Raw genomic sequence first — 20,654 nt, 5'->3', positions numbered from 1 at the left:
CCAGCAGTCCAAAGTTTCATTATAAGTTCTTAGAAGCTTCTAAAAATTGGTGGAAGTGTAAAAGTAGTCGTTTCTACACATATATCTTCAGACGTCGCACTGCTCTGACAATAAAGTCCAAAGCCAGACGTCAGGACTCCCTCCCCGGCCGTGTGTGCCTGCAGCGGGCACGGCTCAGCCACTACTTCCCGCCTGGGGCCACCTGCCTGCTCACTCACAGCTCCTGAAGGCACCCGGCTCCAGCTCTCGCCTGAAACTCCTCCCTCTTCCCCTGGCGAGCTCCTGCTGACCCTGCAGGTCCAGGGTAGCTGTCAGCCCATCAGAGGCCCCCAAGCACCCACTCCTGGGCCTCTGTACCCCGGAGGCCCCCTCACTCCCACCTCACTTTCTCTTCACACCTATTCCACCAGAAATTCTGAGTGGAGGGGCCAAGCCCATCACGGCGCCTACTCTGCTGAATGAGGAGCAGATGTCAGGGGACAAGCTCAAATCCCCACACTTAGGGGTCCCCAAGCCAAGCGAAGAGGACCAACTATGGGCTTTGGGTGTTTTTCTGGCTCCCCAGCCACGGCGTTTCGCCTGAAAAGGGGGAAGGACAGTGCTCTAGTGACTGCAGGGCTGGGTGCCACCTCTCTGGCCTTGTGGTGTAGCATGCTGAGCCTCTGCTAGACAAGCACTGTGTCCTCAGAGAGTAAAGGGACGGACAAAGCAGGCCCTGTGTGCCCGGATGGCAGCTGCCATCGTGACCCCTGCGGGTTCCCCTACGGTTCCCACATGTTCCGAGTGGTTTCGATACTGAGTCACTGAGCTTCTGATCAAAAGCACCACCACAGTGGCTTTTCAAAAATCTCGCTGAACAATGAGCAGAATTGTGACCTAAACACAGAAGACTCAGGCTTCAAAACAAAGGCGTCTCCTCGGCACTCGACTCTGTCGGTTAAGACGTTTGGGAAAACGACCTGCGCGCTCTCCCAGGACAACGTACCGACGCGCACGAAGCACAGTGAGTCTCATTGACCGGAGGGCTGACCTGCTGAAATGACCAGGATGGGCAAACACACAGTTGGCGGCAAAACAGGGATTTGGAGGAAAAAGACCATTCATAGTCCAACGAGACATTTGTTGCCGAAACAAGCCGGTTGCACATGTGCCAACACCATCGCTGATTGACAGGGAACTCGAATGGAGCCCGTGCTCCCTGAGCAGAGCCCACGGGTGTTACAAAGCTCAGGCCACGTCTCGCTGCCAGGGCACAAGTAGCCCTGACTGGCTTAAATTTCAGCGTGTATGCCTTTGACCCTTCACAAAAGCCAGCGGAATGCCAGGCCCTCTCACGCCTTCCCAGGACTTAGGGGTCTGCACTCCTTGAGGCCTGTCTTCTCCCTGTAGGAAGATGGGGGCCCCACCTCCAGTCTTTGCAGGGGGGCGGGGTGCTCAGCCAATAACTGTTGTCCTGCTCTCTTGTTTCACAGGGCTCAACACAACCCAAAGTCATGAGAAGATCACGCGGTGTTAAGTGTCGACACTCAAATATAAAACCACATTATGTGCACACTGCAGTTGGCCAGGGATGACCATGCATTGTGGAAATGCCACAAGTGTGGAAAGACATGGAACCGCTGTTTGACAGTTAAAGGCTTCCTAAGGACCATCACTGGGTCCCACGAGCACGTGGAGAATCCCTCCCCAGTGTAGAAACAGCTCTGCCCAAGCATGAAGGTGTGGGCGTGGGCCCCGCAGGTCGCAGGAGGCAGGCTGGCCCTGGGGTCGCACGGCGTTACCCCAGCACACGTACGACCTGCCGACCGCGGCTGTAGGGTCTTTTCAGGGGGCATGGCGCTGGCCCTGCCTGACTCCCCTGGTCGTCGTCAGGCTTGGATACAATTCTGGACCTGGAAGCCCTCAGTCACTGTGGCATGCGACCCATCCAGAAGGGGCCGTCACCACGGGTGGCATCCTGAATCGCCCTGCCAGGTGGACCTGCTGTGTGAAACGGCGACACACAGAGAACTGACACAGGCCCCTCCACTGGTGACTCACCTGTGGTGTCTCTGGCCACGAGGCCCTTAGAGAAGTCCCCCGGAGTCGGGGACGTCCTGCTGTCCCACTTGACCATATCGAGACCATTGCAGTACTCCCACCTCTTCTGCTGAAGCTCCTGCAACCAGTAAGTCATGAGCTGACGATTAGGAGCCTAGAGAGAGGAAAGGAAAAGTGTTATGGCCACCAGGACGATGAAGGGCCGAAAGAAATGACGTTTTGTGAGGACAGACTACACCTTCCCACCTGAACGGGAGCGTTAAGAACAGGTCAAAGGAATTTCAATCTCAAAACTTAGCAGCTTTTGCTCATAACAAGTTATTCAAGCAAATAGCAATTTTAACATAAAGAATTTAACTCTCGTAATAAATCTGTCTAAATTCTAGTATAAAATTACAGAATGATAAAACTTAACACTTCCCTCAAAGTTAAGGAAGGCTGGATATTCCTGCTGCCCTTTCACTTGGAGCGCCTACAAATTCTACTTCAAGAAATGAAATCTCACACAGAGACGGGTGACATGCTTGCCAAATCCAGTCAAATCATGGTACTTAAACTCTGCCAGCACCTGGGAGAGCGCCCACAGAAAACCGCAGGTCACAGACTAAATGGAGCAGCTATTACAGGGGCTAATTTTTTGAATTGACCTTTTTAAAGGACAGGGTACAGAGCAGGGAGGACACGCCCTCACTCACCGCTGGTGGGAATGTAGAAGCTGCAGTCGCTCGGGGAAAACAGCTTGGCAGCGCCTCGTCCATCTCTTACCATGTGACCAGCCAACCCCACTCTTAGACACTCCCCCCCGAGAGGAGGAAACACATTCACACAGAAAGCTGCCCGTCAGTGTTCACAGGCTTTATTCCTGACCACCCAAATTGAAAGCAAGCCAAACGTCGCCCACCTGGTGAGCAGATAAACTGTGACTCACCCATGCGACAGGACACAACTCAGCAAGAAAAAGTCAACCAGATTCGTGTGATACGGACCCCAAAGACTACACACTACCTGGTTCCACGCATGCGACGTTCTGAAAAAGGCGAAATTACAAGGACAGGAAACAGATCTGTCGTTGCCAGGGCTTGGGGTGAGGGGCTGGCGGATGGCAGGGAACTTGGAGGGGATGGAGTGTCCGCATCCTGACTGGTAACAGAGCCATGCGTCCGCATTTGTACAAACTCACAGACTACATGCCACAGAGGGTGGGTTTCACCATGTGGACATGAAAGAAAATCAACACGAGGGAAACGCACACAACAAACCCAGCTGCAAACGAACGAGCTGGCGCCCCAGGAAGGAAGCCATGACAGGTCACAGGAAGCTCAGACACACGGGCATCAGTGAGGCAGGCAGACGTCTGCCAGGTACACTGGTCCTGGGGTCGGGATAATCCCGAAAACTGCTTCCCAGGCCTCACAGCAGCACGTGACAGGCCTGGAGACCCATCTGCGGCTGTCCACAGCACGGGGTGTCTCTAGTGACACCTGCAGAGTCCCAGGTAGGGAAAACGAGCCACCACAGGATGTCTGGGTACTTTAAAGACAGTTCTTCCAACTATCAGCCCACCGACATGTACTATCCACATTTTCTACCTGGAATAATAGATACCTGGATACAGGACTTGGCCTCGGGGAGACCCAGGAAAACTCACGAGTAGTTTTGAGGGTGTGTCAAGTGCTCTGACCGAGGTCAGAGCGGGGGCGGCTGCTGTGACTGCAGAGCCCTGAGGATGGACCTGAGGAGGTGGGACAGGAAACCTGCCAGCTGCAGACTCAATAAACAAACCCCCAGGGTGTCCCCATTGCTCTAGCATCTAGCTCAGAGCCACACACAGGAGGTCAGGATCTGCCGAATCAAAAAGAAAGGAGTGAATAATCATGAAGGATGCAGGAGCTTGGCGTTACAAGGCCGAGAAAAGCTGTGCAAAGGCCCAGAGCAGGAGAGCAGGGAGGGAGGCCACGGGCGGGGAGGGCGGCAGCCTTTCTTGTTCTTGGCAGGGTAAAGAGGTGACTACTCAGTGTCACTGCTATTGAAGGGTGGGGAGGGGATGCGCCCCCCTGGGAGACCGGCCTGGCTCTGGGGCATGAGACACAGCAGCCCACCTCAGAGCCCAAGGCCCACCCCGCCCCCTCCTCCTTCCACGGAGCTCCCAGTCTCCCGACCCCGGGGGGAGGCCAGCGTGTGTGGATGGTGCGTGCGTGCACATGTGCTCTCTCCTCCCACCAGCGCCCCTACCTGGCTCCCACGCCCACCCCAGGGAGAAGACCACCAGGGGTTGCCCAGGCGTGCTCCTCTGTTTGTGCTCAGAAAAGCAGGCACACACTCACCGGGTCAGGCCCCTTGCTGACCTCCCCAGCTGTCTCCTGCAATGCACGCACCATGAAAAATCTGCTTTTTACCAGAAAACCTTCTCCCTTTAAATCTCTGAGGTTTACATCTCACTGGGAACAATTAGTAACCTCTTAGTCATCTCTAAATTCCGGGGGCAAAAAAACTTTTAGATCACACGCTTCCAATGTCTGACACATTATTCATATTACAGAAGTTGGGTCAATCAGGAGGGCAAAACTACCTCGAGACAATGATTAACGGGTTCGTTTCCTTTAAAAACATCTAGAAATCGCTGCGAGCACCGTGAGAGGCTGCGGCACTGCGTCCACGTGGCTTCAGGGCGCGTGGCAGCCTCAGGGAGGCAGCGAGGCCCTTCCCTCAGGAAGCCGAGACCCAAACACAGAAACACACGGGTTGCAGGGCAGGTGGGACCGAAAGGACAACACGGCGAGATCCGCAGAAATCCCGCCAGTCTCTGCGTGTTGCCCTCACTGTCTCGCAAACAGACGGAGGTGCAATGTGGCCTCACTCAGTCCCAGGAGATGCAGAAGCAGAAACTCGTGACCAGGTAAAGTCAGTCTCGATTCGCCCCGTGCCACAGTCGCCACAGCCGCCGGGGCTGCTGCGCGTATGACACAGCTGGGACCACATGGTGACGTGTTGGGTGCCTGGGGTTGAGTAAGATACACTCACTGAAATTCATGCCACCTGCGTATGTGGTGTCTGAACACTGAAAGGCATGTATTACGGCTCAGACGGTATTTGTCCGGGACAGCACTGGTCTCCCGTGAGCAAGGACGTCCCATTCCGAGAGCTAAGGCTGGTGGGAAAGCCCGAGGCTGGGAAACGGCCGGGGGTTCTCGGGGTGCGGGCCAGTCCACATGACTCCCTGCCCACAGGACATCATGACTCAACTCAACCTCCACTCCTGCACCCAGCCCAGGCCCGTCACGTGCACGGAGATGCCACCGTTCTCTCGGGACACGCAGCAATCGGCCTGTTTCAGGACCTTTACTGCCCCCTCCCACTGAACCATCCGGGTGCTCCCCACGCTGACTGACCACTCAGCTGGTGACAGGTGACGCAGTAGTGCTGAAGTTGTCACCCCACACCACCCGCAGCGGGAGTAGGAGCAGGGCGGAGAGAACGTCCCTGCCCGACCACACATGACCATTTAAAATGCCTGACTCCCGAATCCTAGAGAGGACAGACACTGCAGTCGTGTTGGAAGCAGCGGGGATGGCCGAAGCCAGGCAGGCAGCTGGCAGGAGGCCGGTGTGAGCATGTCTGTGTGAAGGCTCCGGGGGCCATACGCTGAGTGTCCCGTAACTCCTGTCTCCAACTCCTACTCACCCTTCAAAGCCCAAGGCACACGCCACCTCAGAGGAGGTTTCCCTGCCCCGAGCCTGCAGGTCCTCTGCACGCTCTGCGGGAGGTGACAGCACCGTGCAGCCCAGGGCCGCTTCCCCGCCGCTCTTCACTAGTCTCCGTGCCGCCCCGTGGCCCAGACGCCTGGCACAGCGCCTGGCACACAGTGAAGCGCTCAGACGTCTGACCCACCCTGCCCTCGCGTATGGTACTGCCGCTGCGTCAGGCGGCTAACGTCCCCGTCAGACTGGCACCAGTGCCCACAGGGGACACCCTCTTGGCTGTCCCCCTTCACAACTGCAACAATGTCCGGGGGGGTGAGGGGCAGAACGGGCTGGGTGGGCACAGCCCTGACAGGGCAGACGTCTGCTGCATCTAGGGGCCCTGACGGGAGGTGCCCGTTCAGAACATGAAAACCAGGTCACACTCTTGAGGCTTGAGGTGGAACTCGGTCCCTGACAGCTGGCTGAGAACCACGTGATGTCCCAGCTGCTTCCACCAGCCGCTGTCCCCCAAACCCAGAAGCCCACTCTTGGGGAGACAGGCCCCAGGCACCTATCTCTTCTCTTGGGCCCGAGCAACTCTCCTCCTTCCCAGCTCAGCTCTCTCCTCGGTGCTCAGAAAAGTCCCAGCATAAAGTCACTTGATTCCAAGTTCCTTCATTCATCCAGGGCGTAGTGGCAGGCTCGCTGGGCGGGGCTGGATCACACAGGTCCGGCCTCGGCCAGAACCACCCCTCACGGCACAGCAACGGGGCCAAGCTCTCTCGCTCCCTGGGCCTCCGGCCCCTTGGTAAAGGGTCGTCTATCAAACCTGAGCACCGTTAGAAACTGTAACGACGTCCATGTCTTCTGACCCACAACTCCACCCCTGGGAATGTATCTAAAGGCACCCGAGAGGAGGAAACCGGAAAACCCCCGCGTTTGCGGGGTCAGTCCTCCCCGAGAGGCTGTGAGGCCGGCCAGGCAGGGAACAGCAGGGATCCAGGCGCCTCTGAGACGCACGCTCCAACAACAGACCGTTAGAAACATGCTCACAATTCTAACCAGGGTATAAGTGCCCAGGTAGGTGCATATTTAAGAAATCTTCATCATATGGAAGCTTGAAAAACGTCCAGTCAAAAATCTAAAAGGAGTTTTTCAAAGCATGGCAAAGAGATTATAAAATTCACCCAAAGCGTAACCTTTGAGAATTCTGAAACAAATAAGTAAGACCTGAGGCTTTGCTCTACCAAATAGATAAGCATATTATAAAGCCACGGTAATTAAAGCAGCACTGTCCTCTCAGGGGATCAAAACACAGAGCCAAGCGTACATAAAATACTGCAAATCCAATCGGTGGGAAAAGTTTTAATTATTAAACAATGACAATAGGACGACTGGCTAAAATTTTGGAGAGAAAGGGAAGTATCACGAATTTTAACGTAGGTCATAATATAAAAGGAATTAAATTCAAACTGGGTTCGCGACCACGTCGGCAGACGGTGTGCTCTCCCGGCCGAGGGTGTGGAGCCCAAGTGTGTGGGCTCAGAACCGGCTCTGCCATTGCTGCGCGTCCGGGCTCGGGTCCCGCTGTGACAGCTGACTCAGGGGAAGCCACCGCACCATGAGAGTGAGTGCGTGAACGGGCGCTCAGCTGGGAACAGCCCCCGGCACGCGGCCTCCCACGTGATCACCACCGCCCGAGGTGGCACAGGCAGCCACGTGGTCACAACTCGGCCGGCCTGTGTCCCCGCTCTCCGGGGACAGGCAGAAGTGCATGTCCGGGACAAAATCCATCCTCTCAGCATTTCTGCAGCAATCAGAAGTTACTGCACAGTTTTTCTCAAATACTGAAATCTCCGTGACCCCAACCTCAGCCAAGTTCGACTGAAATCCCTGCACATGGCTGAGTCTCTGGGCGAGGATGACTCCCACGCCCGAGGCCATCTGGCCAGCTCCTTTGCACGTCAAAGGGGACGGCATGGCCTGAAGTGCATCCACCGGGAGCTCCGAGCCACAGCTCTGCTGTAAGGACACTCCTGACAGCAGTTGCAGTGACAGGGACGAGACGACGTGTAACAAATACGGAGAAGAGAAACCGCTCCAGCGTCCGAGAACCACCGGCTCTCAAGTGCAAAGATCCCCGTCAGTCTCTCCAACTCACGCTCCCGGACGGCCTCCTGTTCAACTGTCTCTATCGGGTTTTGCTGTCCTGTGTCCCCTCCAGACCCTCTTGTCACACCTCACCATCAAGTCTCACGCTTAGAACTCACCGATGACTTCCAAGTGCCAAGTGACCTGGCGTGGTGCTCCGGCCCACACTGCCACACACCCCACGGGACTACAGCCTCGCCCCACACGGCAGGCGCGCAGAACCCCAGGACCCCTGCTCCTGCTCACTTACGCCACCTGCAAACTCCTTGCGCTCCCCGCGACCCTTCACACATCCCCCCTACGAGGCCACCTGAGGTCCCGCTCACTCATCCCTCCAGGATGCTACGTGTGACGTCACCGCCCCTCAGGACCACTAGGCTGTGAGGTCTGGGCTGTTCCCAGAGGGCCAGAGCCTGCCACGTTTATAAGCCAGGACGGCCTAACTGATGGCCATAAGGAGCCACAGAAAAAAGATGTGCAGATGGGGACGTTTGACACCCAGTGGAAAGCTGTTTACACTGCAGGCCAGTCAGACACACCCACACTTGTTTCTAAGGAGGGCTACCTGGATTTCCAAACTGTGTCCAAAGCCATTCTTCCACCAGCCATCAAAAGCACAGGAGCAGCGTAAGCAGTCTGCTGATACAAAACTCAGACAGGAAAACAGATGACAACCCCAAACTGATAAATAACCTCAGGTTCCAAATTTTCTTTTCAATGTTTCAAAATCACGAGCCTGGAAACAATCTTAAGGGATCTGGCCCGGTACCAACGAAAGAAAATGTGATTTTTCCCCTGGGAAGGTTTTGAAATCTGTTTCAGGCCAGCAACCAAGGCTGAGGAGGGAAATAACACTGGATCTCAGGGCTCGTCAGAGGCTGGAATGCGCTTTCATTCCTCTGGTGAACACGGAAAATTCTCATTTGCTGTCTGTTTAAACTGCTGTCTTAACATCAGCATTTTCATGTATCTTATTACAATAATTACATGAACTCTAAGCTCAGTCCTTTCAAAGGCTGATCGAGACCCTAGACCCCAGGATCATTTTCCAGAAGGGTCTGAGTCGGAGGGGGTGGCAATTCCCCGGGCAGCCGTCCACTCCTCACCTGTGCTGGGCGGTGGTGTTCTGAGGAGTTTCGTTCCTCTTTTAAAAAGCCAACACCTCGAAAGAAAAGGCATTTCTTGGACGCATCTTCAGCTAACACCTTTTTTTAGCTTTCACGATTTAATAGAGATTAGCAGCTCAGGGTAACAGGCTGGGAGCAGAGAGCCCACAAGAAGAACAGAGAGAAGCCAATGCTTGTTCTAGGAAAAGGGGCAGGAAGACATCTGGGTTGGTGAGGGGCCCGGCCTCAGCGAAGCCACCTGGGGGACAGATGTCGCCACGCCAAGGGCGAGGACGAGACCACTCTCTGGGCCTGCTCTTCTGCAGGAAATGGGGACGCCTGCTGAAACGCTTTCTGTTTCAGAAGAAAGGGAGCACGTGGCCTCCGAGTGACCACAGGCTGCATTCCGACGGCTCCCTATCAGGCCAGCCGTTGCACAATAAGAGGGAGCCAGGGTTCATGAGCTCAGGATAACAAGAGTCCTGCAGCCACAGCCAGCAGCCTGTGGGGCCAGCCGCGCCACCTGCACCCGAGATGGCTGCCCCGCACCACGCAGCACTGCACTGCTCTGGCTTCGTGCTTTGTAACTCAAAGTAGGACCCAGCAACGACTGACTTACCATGATCGGCGTTTGGGAGGGGCAGATTCCTAGGCTCCACCCAGCAGAGATTTGGGGTGCAGGGGAGTCGGGTACCAGAAATCTGCCTGGCCTGTCAGTGGTTGTACAGGAGTGTTTGGGAAGCGTGCTGACTTCTAACTGTTTTTTAAGGTACAACTGGTGTCTCAGGAAAGCGTCAGGTAATTCTCCTACCTCCTTTCGTTACTCACCCCTCTCTGGGTGGAAAGTCGGGGCTCTAACAGTCCCACCAGCTACACGGCGGTGGCAGTCACTAAACCTCACTCTCCCAGACATACCAGTGCCCTCCAGCCGCTCCCTCTGAAAGGCCCTGGGGGGACCCAGGCATGTGGCGGTGTGCCAGTGACCAAGCGACTGGCATAGGGGACAGAAACCTCAGGGCCATTGAGGAACTGTGGGGAGGGGTCCACCCGCAAACCATTCCCTGGGAGCGTAGGAACTCAGGGTATATAGACATGCAGGTGTGAACGAACCACAGAGCGCGACCTGCAGGTGGGGGCCCAGCCTCCCATGGCCACCACGCAGCCCAGTTCTGTCTGCTCCACTTGCGTTCAGAGGCAGAGAGAACCGTCACTCACAATCTGGAAGAGAACAGTGTTTCTCTTTAAAGGGGGAGTCACAGAGGTCTGCAGTGGACAGGTCGGGATGGAGACAGACATGCAGATGCCCAAGGCCCTCCCTGGCGTACCACCTGAATCAGAACCTGCGGGGGGAGGGACCCCGCAATCTGCACATTAGCAGGATCCCGGGATGCTTCTTCCCCACAGCCAGTCTGAGAAGCACATTCTGAAGGAGATACTGTCCTTTAAGGGACAGAAATGAAAAAAGCCTTATCAGCATGTTGCTACGGGATAGTAGATATGAGCAAGACGTGCAAAGTGGGAAGTTTAAACACTGGTTCATTTCTGAGGCCAGAGGGCACGGCTCACAGAGCAGCCAGAGAAAACCCAGCCAGCCAGCCGCCCTGCCAACACCTCCAGAGAAGGCCCCGGAACGGGACCTGCAGGCCTCGTCTCTGCCACTACGCTGACGGGCAAGGTGACCCCTGGAAGTTCACTACTTACGCAGTTCATTTCCAACCTTCAGGTGTCTAAACGTCTTAAATCTATGCCACCGCACAAACTACGTAAATATACAATTTAAATACCTGTACGCAACAACCAAAAACAGAATAAGCCTAATTTCCAACTAATGGATTAAGATGGAAATCCTGCTCGGGTTAAAGTAGTAAAATACTGCCCTTGTGTCTGGGAAAGGTTTCGGTGCTGGAGCTGCCACTCCCTAGCTGTGGGACTTGCTTTCCCCACTGTGGGGTGGGGGCAGAGACGGCTGATTCGGGGATAATGACCCTTGGAGCAAAACCACACGAGACTTACTGCAGCTCACACGGCCACTTAATGACAATGTCCTAATCACATCCCCAAATAGGGCAAGCTCCCGGAGGCCACCAGCAAAGCCTGACCCCCACTACATGCCCGTGGGGTCTGCTCAACAAATCCGTTAGGTGAAAGGCTGCCGGCTGTATCACATTTCTAAATTCAGGCCACCTCCTCTGCAAGCCCAGCTTCCCCTGGATATCAGAGGGCCAGAGAGGGAAATGAAAAGTGGGTCTGCTGCCAAGAAATAACTCTTACAATCCAAGATCAACATCTCTGGGAACACTGGCCGGCCCACCTCCCGTGGAAGGCCAGGTCTGCCTCCCACACGCAGGAAGCTTCTCACCTGAGGGCAGAGCTCAGGGAAAGTCTGCTCCTTCTGGTAGGACTGGCCCTGCAAATCTCCAGAAGATGAAAAGCCCCAAGCTCTCAGCTCCCGACTCCGCCCTCCTCCAGCAGAGTCCACTTCTCCCACACAACCAATCGGAAAAAGCAAACGGCCAAGCAAGCAAGCGGCAAAAGACGCTGATGCCATCGGATGGGAAGCACAGCTCGCCGACCCAAAAGGAAGCACATCTCTGGGCAGCTAGTTATCCCCAATCCCGACCGACCGCCCGGCCGTCTTCCCCAGGAAGCACTTCTGGAAAACCAGTCACACGGATCTCTCCCAGTCTGCATGCCCACAGAAACTATGACGCGAAGAAGCACAGATTTCTGGCTCGGGGCCGATCCCAGTCAGGATTTGCCCTCCTCTGCGTTTACCGTGGAAAGAGGCCAGACCTCCCTCAGAATCAGAAACTGGCAGACATTTGATACCTACTCCCATCGCTGAATACTACACACAAATGTGGTTTCTCTCAAAGCTTTTCTTCTCTCAAAACTCTTGCGATTCTTTGATTATATCAAGTGCTAATCTATTTTTAAAGTCTTTACACTGTAGTTACTTAAACGAATGGAAAATTTTCACGGCTGTCGCTGCCGCAAAAGCATAACGCTTACAACATGGCAGATGCTGAAAAATATCTGCTAAGTGAATCAACGGCCACTGCAGGCCTCCCTTTCACCACGCAACAGGAACTCGCCCCCCCCCAAGAGGAACCCCCGAGGGCCTGACGCTGCTCTCAGCATTAGGGGTGCAGTGCGGAGCCCACACACCTCCGCCACCGGGGACACAGCATCAGCCGCTCAAGCACCAGGTCAGGACTAGACCCACTTCTGGGAACCACCCCATCCTGAGTCTCCAGCCACTTCAGGGCTTCCTGTGCTGCCTGGCGTGCTACTATTTATTGGGCGATCAGGAAACCGGCAGCCTCCCCGGGGGGTCATCTCAGCCTCATGCCTGGCACCTACGCGTGCCCAGCATGTCCTCGTCACAGTTCTCAGGGGAGAACATTCAGCAGACGCCAGCTACTCAGCATCGCCACTGCTTGTCACCATTTCCAAGCTGCAGTCGCTCTGGGAAAGCAAACAAAACCCAGCTGAGAACCAGGTGCCACGGCATGTAGGTCAACACTCAGTCCAGGGTCATGAAGACCCAACCACATAAAATCTGAGAAGAAAATTCCTGACAGTCATTTCTTCAAGGACAAGGCTCTTCTCTTTGGGGGAAGCTTACTGTACTCGCATGTATTTTATTCGGACCTGAAGACTGTCACCCAGTGGCTCCTGGGTAAAGACCCCCATCCAAGGAGACCCGTCCACCCCTCAGAAGCCCCACTGAGGCAACATCTAGCCCACCGCCTATTTTTGTACACACAGAAGCCAAAAATGGTTGTTACATTTTTAAATGGGTGGAAAAAAATCCAAAGAAGAACATTTTCTGAGCTGACATTTCAGAGCTATGGGAACACAGCTGCACTCGCTCTATGGCTGTCTCTCTGTCACACAGCAGCGCAGTCAGACATGGTCCCCAGACCCAAATACACAGTGTGGCCTTTCCATAAATGTCCGCCCACAGCGGGAAGTGTCCGGAGAGTCCAGACTGGGGCAGGAGATACACGAGACCTGAAAACCCAGGTCTCTGTAACCTGGGCGAGCGGACTTCCTGGGTCCTGGATGCCGTGACCTGTGGCTGCCATTCACTGAACAGCGGCCGCCTCCACGGAGTGAGGTGAGAATGTCATCTGACATATGTGACAATTCTGATCACTCCGCCTAAAAGGTCAGCACTCACACCTAACCCACCGCCTGCTGGGTGACCACCCTCTGTTCGTTGGCTCCATAAACGCTCCCGGGCGCCTCCTTTGTGCCAGGCCCTGCTCTGGGAGGTGAGGGCACAAACAGCGGGCCTCAGGGCGCAGCACCGGGCAGAGACCACTGCATGAGGACTGTGTGACAGGTGGTGGCAAAGCCGCTGGGACATCGCGCCCCTGACCCTGTAGGGGCCTTTAGGGAACGTACTGACTGGGGAGCCGTGACACCCAGAAGAGTCATGCCCCCATAAAAGCCGTACTACTTCCAGACCGCACGCGAGCGACGTCCCGCCGGACGGCTCCGCCGATGCCCTGGGCCCAGAGGGCTGGCTCGCCACATCTCTCTGGTTCTGAACACACCACGATCTCCCGAGTAACAAACGTTTGTCATCACGCTGAGAAAGCGGCTTCCACATCAGGAGATGCACAATCTTCCAGCAAAAGTGGGATAAGAACAGGGTGCGTGCCTGTTAGTGACGTGCGACGCGGAAACCCACACACGTTCACTGGGGCACCGCACGCCTTCCGGAAGGGAGTGAGGCCGTGGGGCTCACCTGCTGAGTGTGGTGTCCTCGCTGCAGACACTGCAAACGTCTGGCAGGGCAGGCTCACTCGGCTGCCCCCAGCCAGCCATCTGTACTGCCTCCCTGAGTGCCAGCGCAGCCACAACTCTGTCCCACACGTCAGAGCCCAGGCAAGCTCAGTGAGAAGCCTCAGCACCCCTCCCGCCCCCCCAGGAAGCATTGCCTCTGCCTGACCAGTTCCTAAGTGTCTAGCAATAGGTCTTCCGCATCCTGGTAAAGGGTTGGTCTGTAAAATGGTCCCAGGGCTTCCCTGCTGCATGGAAAGGACAGAAAGCCAATGCAGTACCATAGAAACCACTGATGGCAAAGTCACGAAAGGCAGGCGTGTCAGAACACGTGATACGACTGGACACTCACTGTGCCCAGAGCCTCTCCTTGCAGAGGAGCTGATTCTGGCTTCACGATCGCAGACCAGTCCCGTCCCCACTCTGGCCTCCACTCCCTCATCTGTAACATAAGACGCTGGACCAGCCCCCCACATTTAGGAACAGAAAAGCTTACCAAGAAATTCCAATATCAGCTTTCATTAAGACTCAAGCAGTAAAACATTTTGTGGAAACCCAACAAAACCACAGCTCCAGAGAAGGCGGAAAGACGCTTTAAAATAAGAAACATATGCTAATACAATAAGCAAATCGCTGATTTTTCTTTTCTTCTCCTTTAACTCATCCGTCAGAAGAAACAGTATCTGTGCAATGATACACAACTAGCTGAAGGTGGGGCAGGCTTGTCCCCACTGACTACAATGCCCCTCGGGAACCAGGCTCCCCGTGTGGCCGAGCTGCCCTAAAGTGAAGCAATAAAGCTTGTTCTAGGGAGTGTTTGAGATCTTGCTCCCCAGCATATGTCGTCACTGTGGTTCAAACTCATAAAAATCGTAATTTTAAAAAAGCTGATGAGAATCTGTCCCTGGATCTGAAAGATGAAAAGGCAGATAAATTGCTAATTTCCACTGTTACCACCACAAACTTTCTCCTCTCAGAACTCAAAAGGAACCACTGTGCACTAAATGTCACCCTTGCGAAAGCCCAGTCCTACTCTGAAACCCCACATCTGGATGCTCCCCTCTTTCGGAGAGCCTTCCTGTGTTTCCATTTCTATAGTTTTTACAAGCTGACCCTGGGCCTTGGGCACGGTGACTAATTCAATTTTACGTATTAAAAGAGTCCTACGTAGCCAATAACCTACTGAAAATCAATTCTTTTCTAAAAGAAGTATTCTGGGCATACAAGTATGAACAGGCTATCAGAACAAACACTGGGGTACCTACCACCCCATCCTAGAAAGAAAACACTGCAACACCCCGGGAAGCCCCTGGGCTCCCACCTGTTCCCACGCACACTCCCCGCTTCCTAAGTGTGAGGCCGCTCTCCCCGTCCCCACAGGGCAGACACGTACGTGGGGTCCTTCATCTCCCCAGAAATGGTACCGTTCTGTTTGCAGTCACTCTGTGCCTTTGTTTTTCTTGCTCAAGTTAATGTTTATGGGGCATTCCCGGTACCATCGACAGCCCTCAGTCCATGCTATGAATATACCACATATTCGGCCAAGACACGACTGCTGTTTCCTACGGTTGCCTTGTAGAGGCTACTCTGGGCCAGCCACGTCCCGTAACACTTCCCGGAACCCTCACAACCACCTAAAGAGGAAGGTAAGCTTTTTCACTAGAGCAAAAAGGAAACTGGGACAGGAAGGTGGTGTAATGTGCCCAGCACGTGAGAAAGTCAGACTCAGGCCGCAGGTTCAAGTCCAGCCAACGCTAAAGCACACTCCTGATACTGCAGCCCTTGCACCCACTTACGCAGTTACCTCCATGATTCAAAGCTTTTTGAAAAAACGGAGAGAGGGCTCCAAAGTCATCTGAGAAAAACCTGAAACAGGACGCTGTGTTCTTTTTTAACAAACAATTCCATAGGAACTTGTTAAACAGGGATGATCCACATACAGTGAGGACAAGCCTTTCTTTGGCAAAAGTTCCCATGTACTCGGCGGGGTCAGGCCCACGTTTACACAAATGCTTTCTAAGTAAGCCCTGCTGGCTTCCTCCGGAGAAACAGGCTGTCCTACCCCTGAGAGACGGGGAGGGGGAGCCCGAAAGGATGTGGGACTCTCAGATTCGGCTTGAAATGCAAGAGCTGAGTTGACAAAACTCTAAGAAAGACTTGGGGGAGCCACTCCAGCTGCTGTGGCTCCGGGGGTCCTGGGAACCGTCCTGTGCTCATGAGGCCAAGGGAGTGAGGCACAGCCCACTCCGTGCTCCACTTGGCCCGCTTTCCAGAGATCTGTCATACATCCCGGCCCAGCCCTGCTGCTCTGGAAAAAGCCTAGCTTGCAACACAGAAGAGAAGTGAGAAAGAGGAGGGTGGAGGCACCCAGGAACCAGGCAGGCAGCAGGGCCGGGAGACAGGAGCCACTCCAGGCCAGGGCCCACACTCCCCAGCTCAAAGCAGGGGGGCCCCTAGGAGAAGATGGAGCCCCCAGGGCCGGGAGAGGCCTCTTGGCACTGGGACCAGGCCTGCTGACGTTAGCCCCTACTCCTTCACTCTGCCTCCCACACTGCCCCTTCTCGAGACTCAGGGAGGCTCCATGGGCGCCAGGCAGAGCCAGTGGAAGCAAGCCTTTCCCTTCTCCAGCCAAAATAAGGTGCGAGAAGGGCTCCACCACTTACTGGCTGTGTGTGGGTCCTCGGCCGGGCGCCCCTGCCCACCGGGGAGGTGACTGCTGGCTTCTCTGAAAGGGGCCCGGCATCTCTGACTCTGTCTGTGGCACAGTAAGAACGCTCACCGGGCAGTTTACAGGATAATTCACTTAATCCCAACAGCCCCTCCGGGCAGAAAGGACTGCGTCCCCATTTCACAGAGGAGGCAGCTGGAGCTCAGAGGTGATGTAACTTGGCCGAAGTCCACAAGCCCACGGCCATGGGAGGGCTGCACAGGGCATCCCCAGGACAGGGAGCACAAAGGGGAGGCGGGAGATAAGGGGTCAGGGGACCGACTGCTCCCCAGCCACTCCGACCTAAGCCCAGGTAAAGGGCACAAGATGGGGACACGTGGACAGAGTCTGGGGAAGAAGCGGGGACAGGAGGGCAGCGTGGGCCTTAGAGAAGGGAGGCTGGAAGGCGAGGGTCCAATGGGGAGACCTAGCCTGATCCGCTGAGGGGTGCGGGGCGGGTTCTGGGTGCGGGCTGAGGGGCGCGGGGCGGGGGGCTCCGGGTGCGGGCTGAGGGGCGCGGGGCGGGCTCCGGGTGCGGGCTGAGGGGCGCGGGGCGGGGGGCTCCGGGTGCGGGCTGAGGGGCGCGGGCCCGGGGGCTCTGGGTGCGGGCTGAGGGGCGCGGGGCGGGGGGCTCCGGGTGCGGGCTGAGGGGCGCGGGACCGGGGGCTCTGGGTGCGGGCTGAGGGGCGCGGGGCGGGCTCCGGGTGCGGGCTGAGGGGCGCGGGGCGGGGGGCTCCGGGTGCGGGCTGAGGGGCGCGGGGCGGGGGGCTCCGGGTGCGGGCTGAGGGGCGCGGGCCCGGGGGCTCTGGGTGCGGGCTGAGGGGCGCGGGGCGGGCTCCGGGTGCGGGCGGAGGGGCGCGGGGCGGGGGGCTCCGGGTGCGGGCTGAGGGGCGCGGGCCCGGGGGCTCTGGGTGCGGGCTGAGGGGCGCGGGGCGGGGGGCTCCGGGTGCGGGCTGAGGGGCGCGGGCCCGGGGGCTCTGGGTGCGGGCTGAGGGGCGCGGGACCGGGGGGCTCCGGGTGCGGGCTGAGGGGCGCGGGGCGGGCTCCGGGTGCGGGCTGAGGGGCGCGGGCCCGGGGGCTCTGGGTGCGGGCTGAGGGGCGCGGGGCGGGGGGCTCCGGGTGCGGGCTGAGGGGCGCGGGCCCGGGGGCTCTGGGTGCGGGCTGAGGGGCGCGGGGCGGGGGGCTCCGGGTGCGGGCTGAGGGGCGAGTTCTGGGGTGCGGACCGAGGTGCCGGGCTCTCACCTTGAGGACCGTGACGGCGCCCGCGCTGTGCACCTGGAAGTGCGCGGGCGGCTCGGCGCCGGGCTCGGCCGCCTCGTCGGGGCCCTGGTAGCTGAAGCAGGCGTCGGCTATGTCCAGGTGGCCGAGCGGCAGCGCGTCCTGCGGGCTCTTGAAGTAGTAGAGGTAGCAGCGTCGCGCGTCGAACACGAACCAGCGGCTGCGGTAGCCCCGCAGCGGGCCCTTGCCCGACAGCTTCTGCAGGTAGCCACACAGCCGCGCCGGCTCCCGCCCCGGCCCGGCGCCCTCGTCCGCTCGGGCCCCGGGCCCCGGCATCTCCCGCCGCGCGCCCACCACCGCCCAGCCCGGCCCCCACCCGCGCGCGCGCGCAAGACAGCCTGGGACTCGTAGTCTCGCCCCCGCCACGCCCACGGCGCACGCAAAGCCTGCTGGGAGTTGTAGTCCGCCTCCGCCCCGCCCAGCTGCCCCGCATCCCCGCATCCCCGCATCCCCGCAGGCGAGGTCCCGGCAAAGCACCCCACCCTGGCTGCTTTCGTGTGCGGCGCTGTTGTACTTCGTTACAGGGGTGTGGGTATCCGGGAGTGCGGGGGTGTCCCCTCAACACCCTGGGTGGCCCTTTACATAAGTTACACCTCGGTACACACTGTATGTTTAAGTCTGCCCCACCGGATTCACAGGCTCATACTGCACGAGTGAGAGCCTGCCGCCCGGCGCGGCACCGAGTGGGTGCTCGGTAAATATTTGTAGAATGCATGAATGAAAGCCAACGCACGTCCCGCCTCTGCAGACCTCAGTTGTGCTTTGACTTTAACAAATACTCCCTATGCGCCTTTTGTGTGCCACGTGCAGGTCCAGACGCTGGGGACACAGTAGGGTCCCTGCCCTCACGGAGATTGTATTCTAGGAAGGGAGAGAAAATTTACACACACACAAAAATCACACACTGTGTTGTATAAAAGCTGTGATGACATTTGAATGACAATTACCACTTAAATAGACCTCAGTATTTACCAAGGTTTTATGTTAATTCACGTGAACTTGCACAACTTCAAGAGGCAATTAGGATGGTTTCCCAAGAAAGTAAGGAAGATGAGTCTGTGGCTACTGGAGCCAAGTAGAGGTGGCCCAAGCCTTCCAAGGCCCCATGGAGCCTCCAGGACCAACCCTAGCGCCCTCTCCACCCCCAGACCTCTCCCAGGCCCCCTGCCCTGCCAGCTCTTTCAAAGCCTCTTCATGAACAAACTCTACATTGTCTCTCCCCTCACTCCTGGAGCCATGAGCTGGAGGAGGCTCCATGACCGGGCTTTCTCTTGTCTCCTTAGCACCTACTCCCATCTTCAATTTGGACAATTTTTACATATAGTTTATGTAAAATTCTAAACAAATCGTGGCTTCAGTTTCCCCCTTTTTCTAACTAGATCACCCCCCACCCCCAAAGGCTCTCCTCCATGGAAATTTGGGGGCTGCCTCTTCTGGCTCCAAATTCCTTGCAACCCTTCTTAGATGGCTCATTGACATTTGCAGTTCCAACGGTCCCTTAGGTTAAATGGCAGTGTCCTGTGGGTAGGGGCCGGCTTTACACAGCCCTACTGGGTCCCTCCCCTGTGCCTAGTGCAGGCACACTTGGTGCCGGAGGGTCTGCCCTGCGTGTCCCTGTGCGTCCCTGCCCCCTCAAGCCTCTCAGGAACCCAGTCACCAGAAGGAAGTGGCCAACACAGGAGGAAGTGGCTGCTGGTAACCGAAATGGGGAAATTTGGGCAGTTGAACTTGCTTTCCAAGCTTCCTGTCCTGATAGGAAGTCAGGAGGAATGGACTGGGCTCTGGAGAGGAGGGGAGGGTTCCAAAATAAGGGAGGCACTGAGTGACATTGGGTGGATCACCCAGCCTCCTTGTGCCTCAGCTTCCTCGGCTGTAGAATGGGCATAACAATAGCAGTTACCTCCTAGAGCTGTTGTGAGGCTTAAACGAGACAATCAGTACAAAGAGCTCAGCACAGTCCCTGACGGGCATGCGTTGACGGGCATGCGTTGAATCCTCAGTCTGGTGCCTGATTCATTCAACAAAGGGCCCCAACCTTGCCCTTTGCCTCCGCCTGCCTGCCATTGGTGCTGCCGAAACTCAGAAAAGGGCTGGACCTGACTCCTGCTGCAGGAAGCTCTCAGCCTAGGCAAGTGGGGGAGCTTCAGAGAGAGACGAGCCCCGCCAGGGGCCCCTCCCGTCCCGGATTTGTGGAGCCGGCTTCCAGAAGGTCTCATTTCCCTACCAAATCAGCAGGCAAATCTACACACTGTGTGGTTCGCTTCACTAAGTGAAGCTGACACACTACTACCTTGTGTAGACATTTACGTGCACATTCATTCTTTGTGATTTTGCACTTTTCTCATTTTCAATTTGGAGCCAATACTGGTGTGGGCTTTGGGTTTTGGGTTTCGGTTTGTTTTCAGGTCTTAGACATTTTCCTAGGCCCTTGTCATGTTCCCCGTACCTCCCCATTGTACGGTGGGTAAAACAAAGACAGGCTATGTTTTGGTGGAGAGGGCGGCTGGAAGGGGCATCTCTCTGAAGACGACAAGACAAGCTCACTCGCTCAGTGGCATTGAGGGACCAAAACAGTCACAGAATTGGTGACTCTCTGGACCCATGTCAGCCACCTGCCCCAGTTTTTCTTGCAAAATGACTAGGCTTGAAAATATCCATTTGTCTATTCATCATTCATTCATTCAATATTTACTGAGCACAAATGAATCCAAGCCCCCAAAGGAGATAATTTGGCATCTTCTATCAAAATTCCCAATGCAATCACCTTTCTGATCATGCAATCCCACTTCTGGGTCTGTAGTCCATGGAGGTAGTCACTCTTATGCTTCATAAAATTTGTACAAGGTTACCCAGTGCTGCAATATTGGAAATAAAAATGCACTGAAAACCTAAATGATC

At 56.3% G+C, this 20,654-nt stretch overlaps 1 protein-coding gene across 2 annotated transcripts in view; it reads right to left on the bottom strand.

Annotated features, from left to right (window-relative positions):
- Window positions 1-18,080, bottom strand: part of TBC1D2B (TBC1 domain family member 2B) — a 47,512-nt gene extending 29,432 nt beyond the window's left edge. The window contains exons 1-2 of one of the 2 annotated variants that reach the window (XM_033100010.1): window positions 17,721-18,080; window positions 2,041-2,194 (exon numbers count right to left, since the gene is read on the bottom strand). In XM_033100010.1, the coding sequence (XP_032955901.1) occupies window positions 2,041-2,194; window positions 17,721-18,032 (466 nt within the window). In that variant the 5' untranslated portion in view covers window positions 18,033-18,080. Of the gene's footprint in view, window positions 1-2,040; window positions 2,195-2,735; window positions 2,879-17,720 lie in introns of those variants that run through there. The other variant, XM_033100011.1, reaches the window with a different exon arrangement.
- Between the last annotated feature and the right edge of the window lie 2,574 nt (window positions 18,081-20,654).

This window comes from Rhinolophus ferrumequinum, chromosome 28 (genome assembly GCF_004115265.2).
Source record: "Rhinolophus ferrumequinum isolate MPI-CBG mRhiFer1 chromosome 28, mRhiFer1_v1.p, whole genome shotgun sequence".
Taxonomy (NCBI): Eukaryota; Metazoa; Chordata; class Mammalia; order Chiroptera; family Rhinolophidae; genus Rhinolophus; species Rhinolophus ferrumequinum.
The sequence above is the reverse complement of the archived record's forward strand: the minus strand, read 5'-3'. Positions and strand labels throughout refer to the sequence as shown.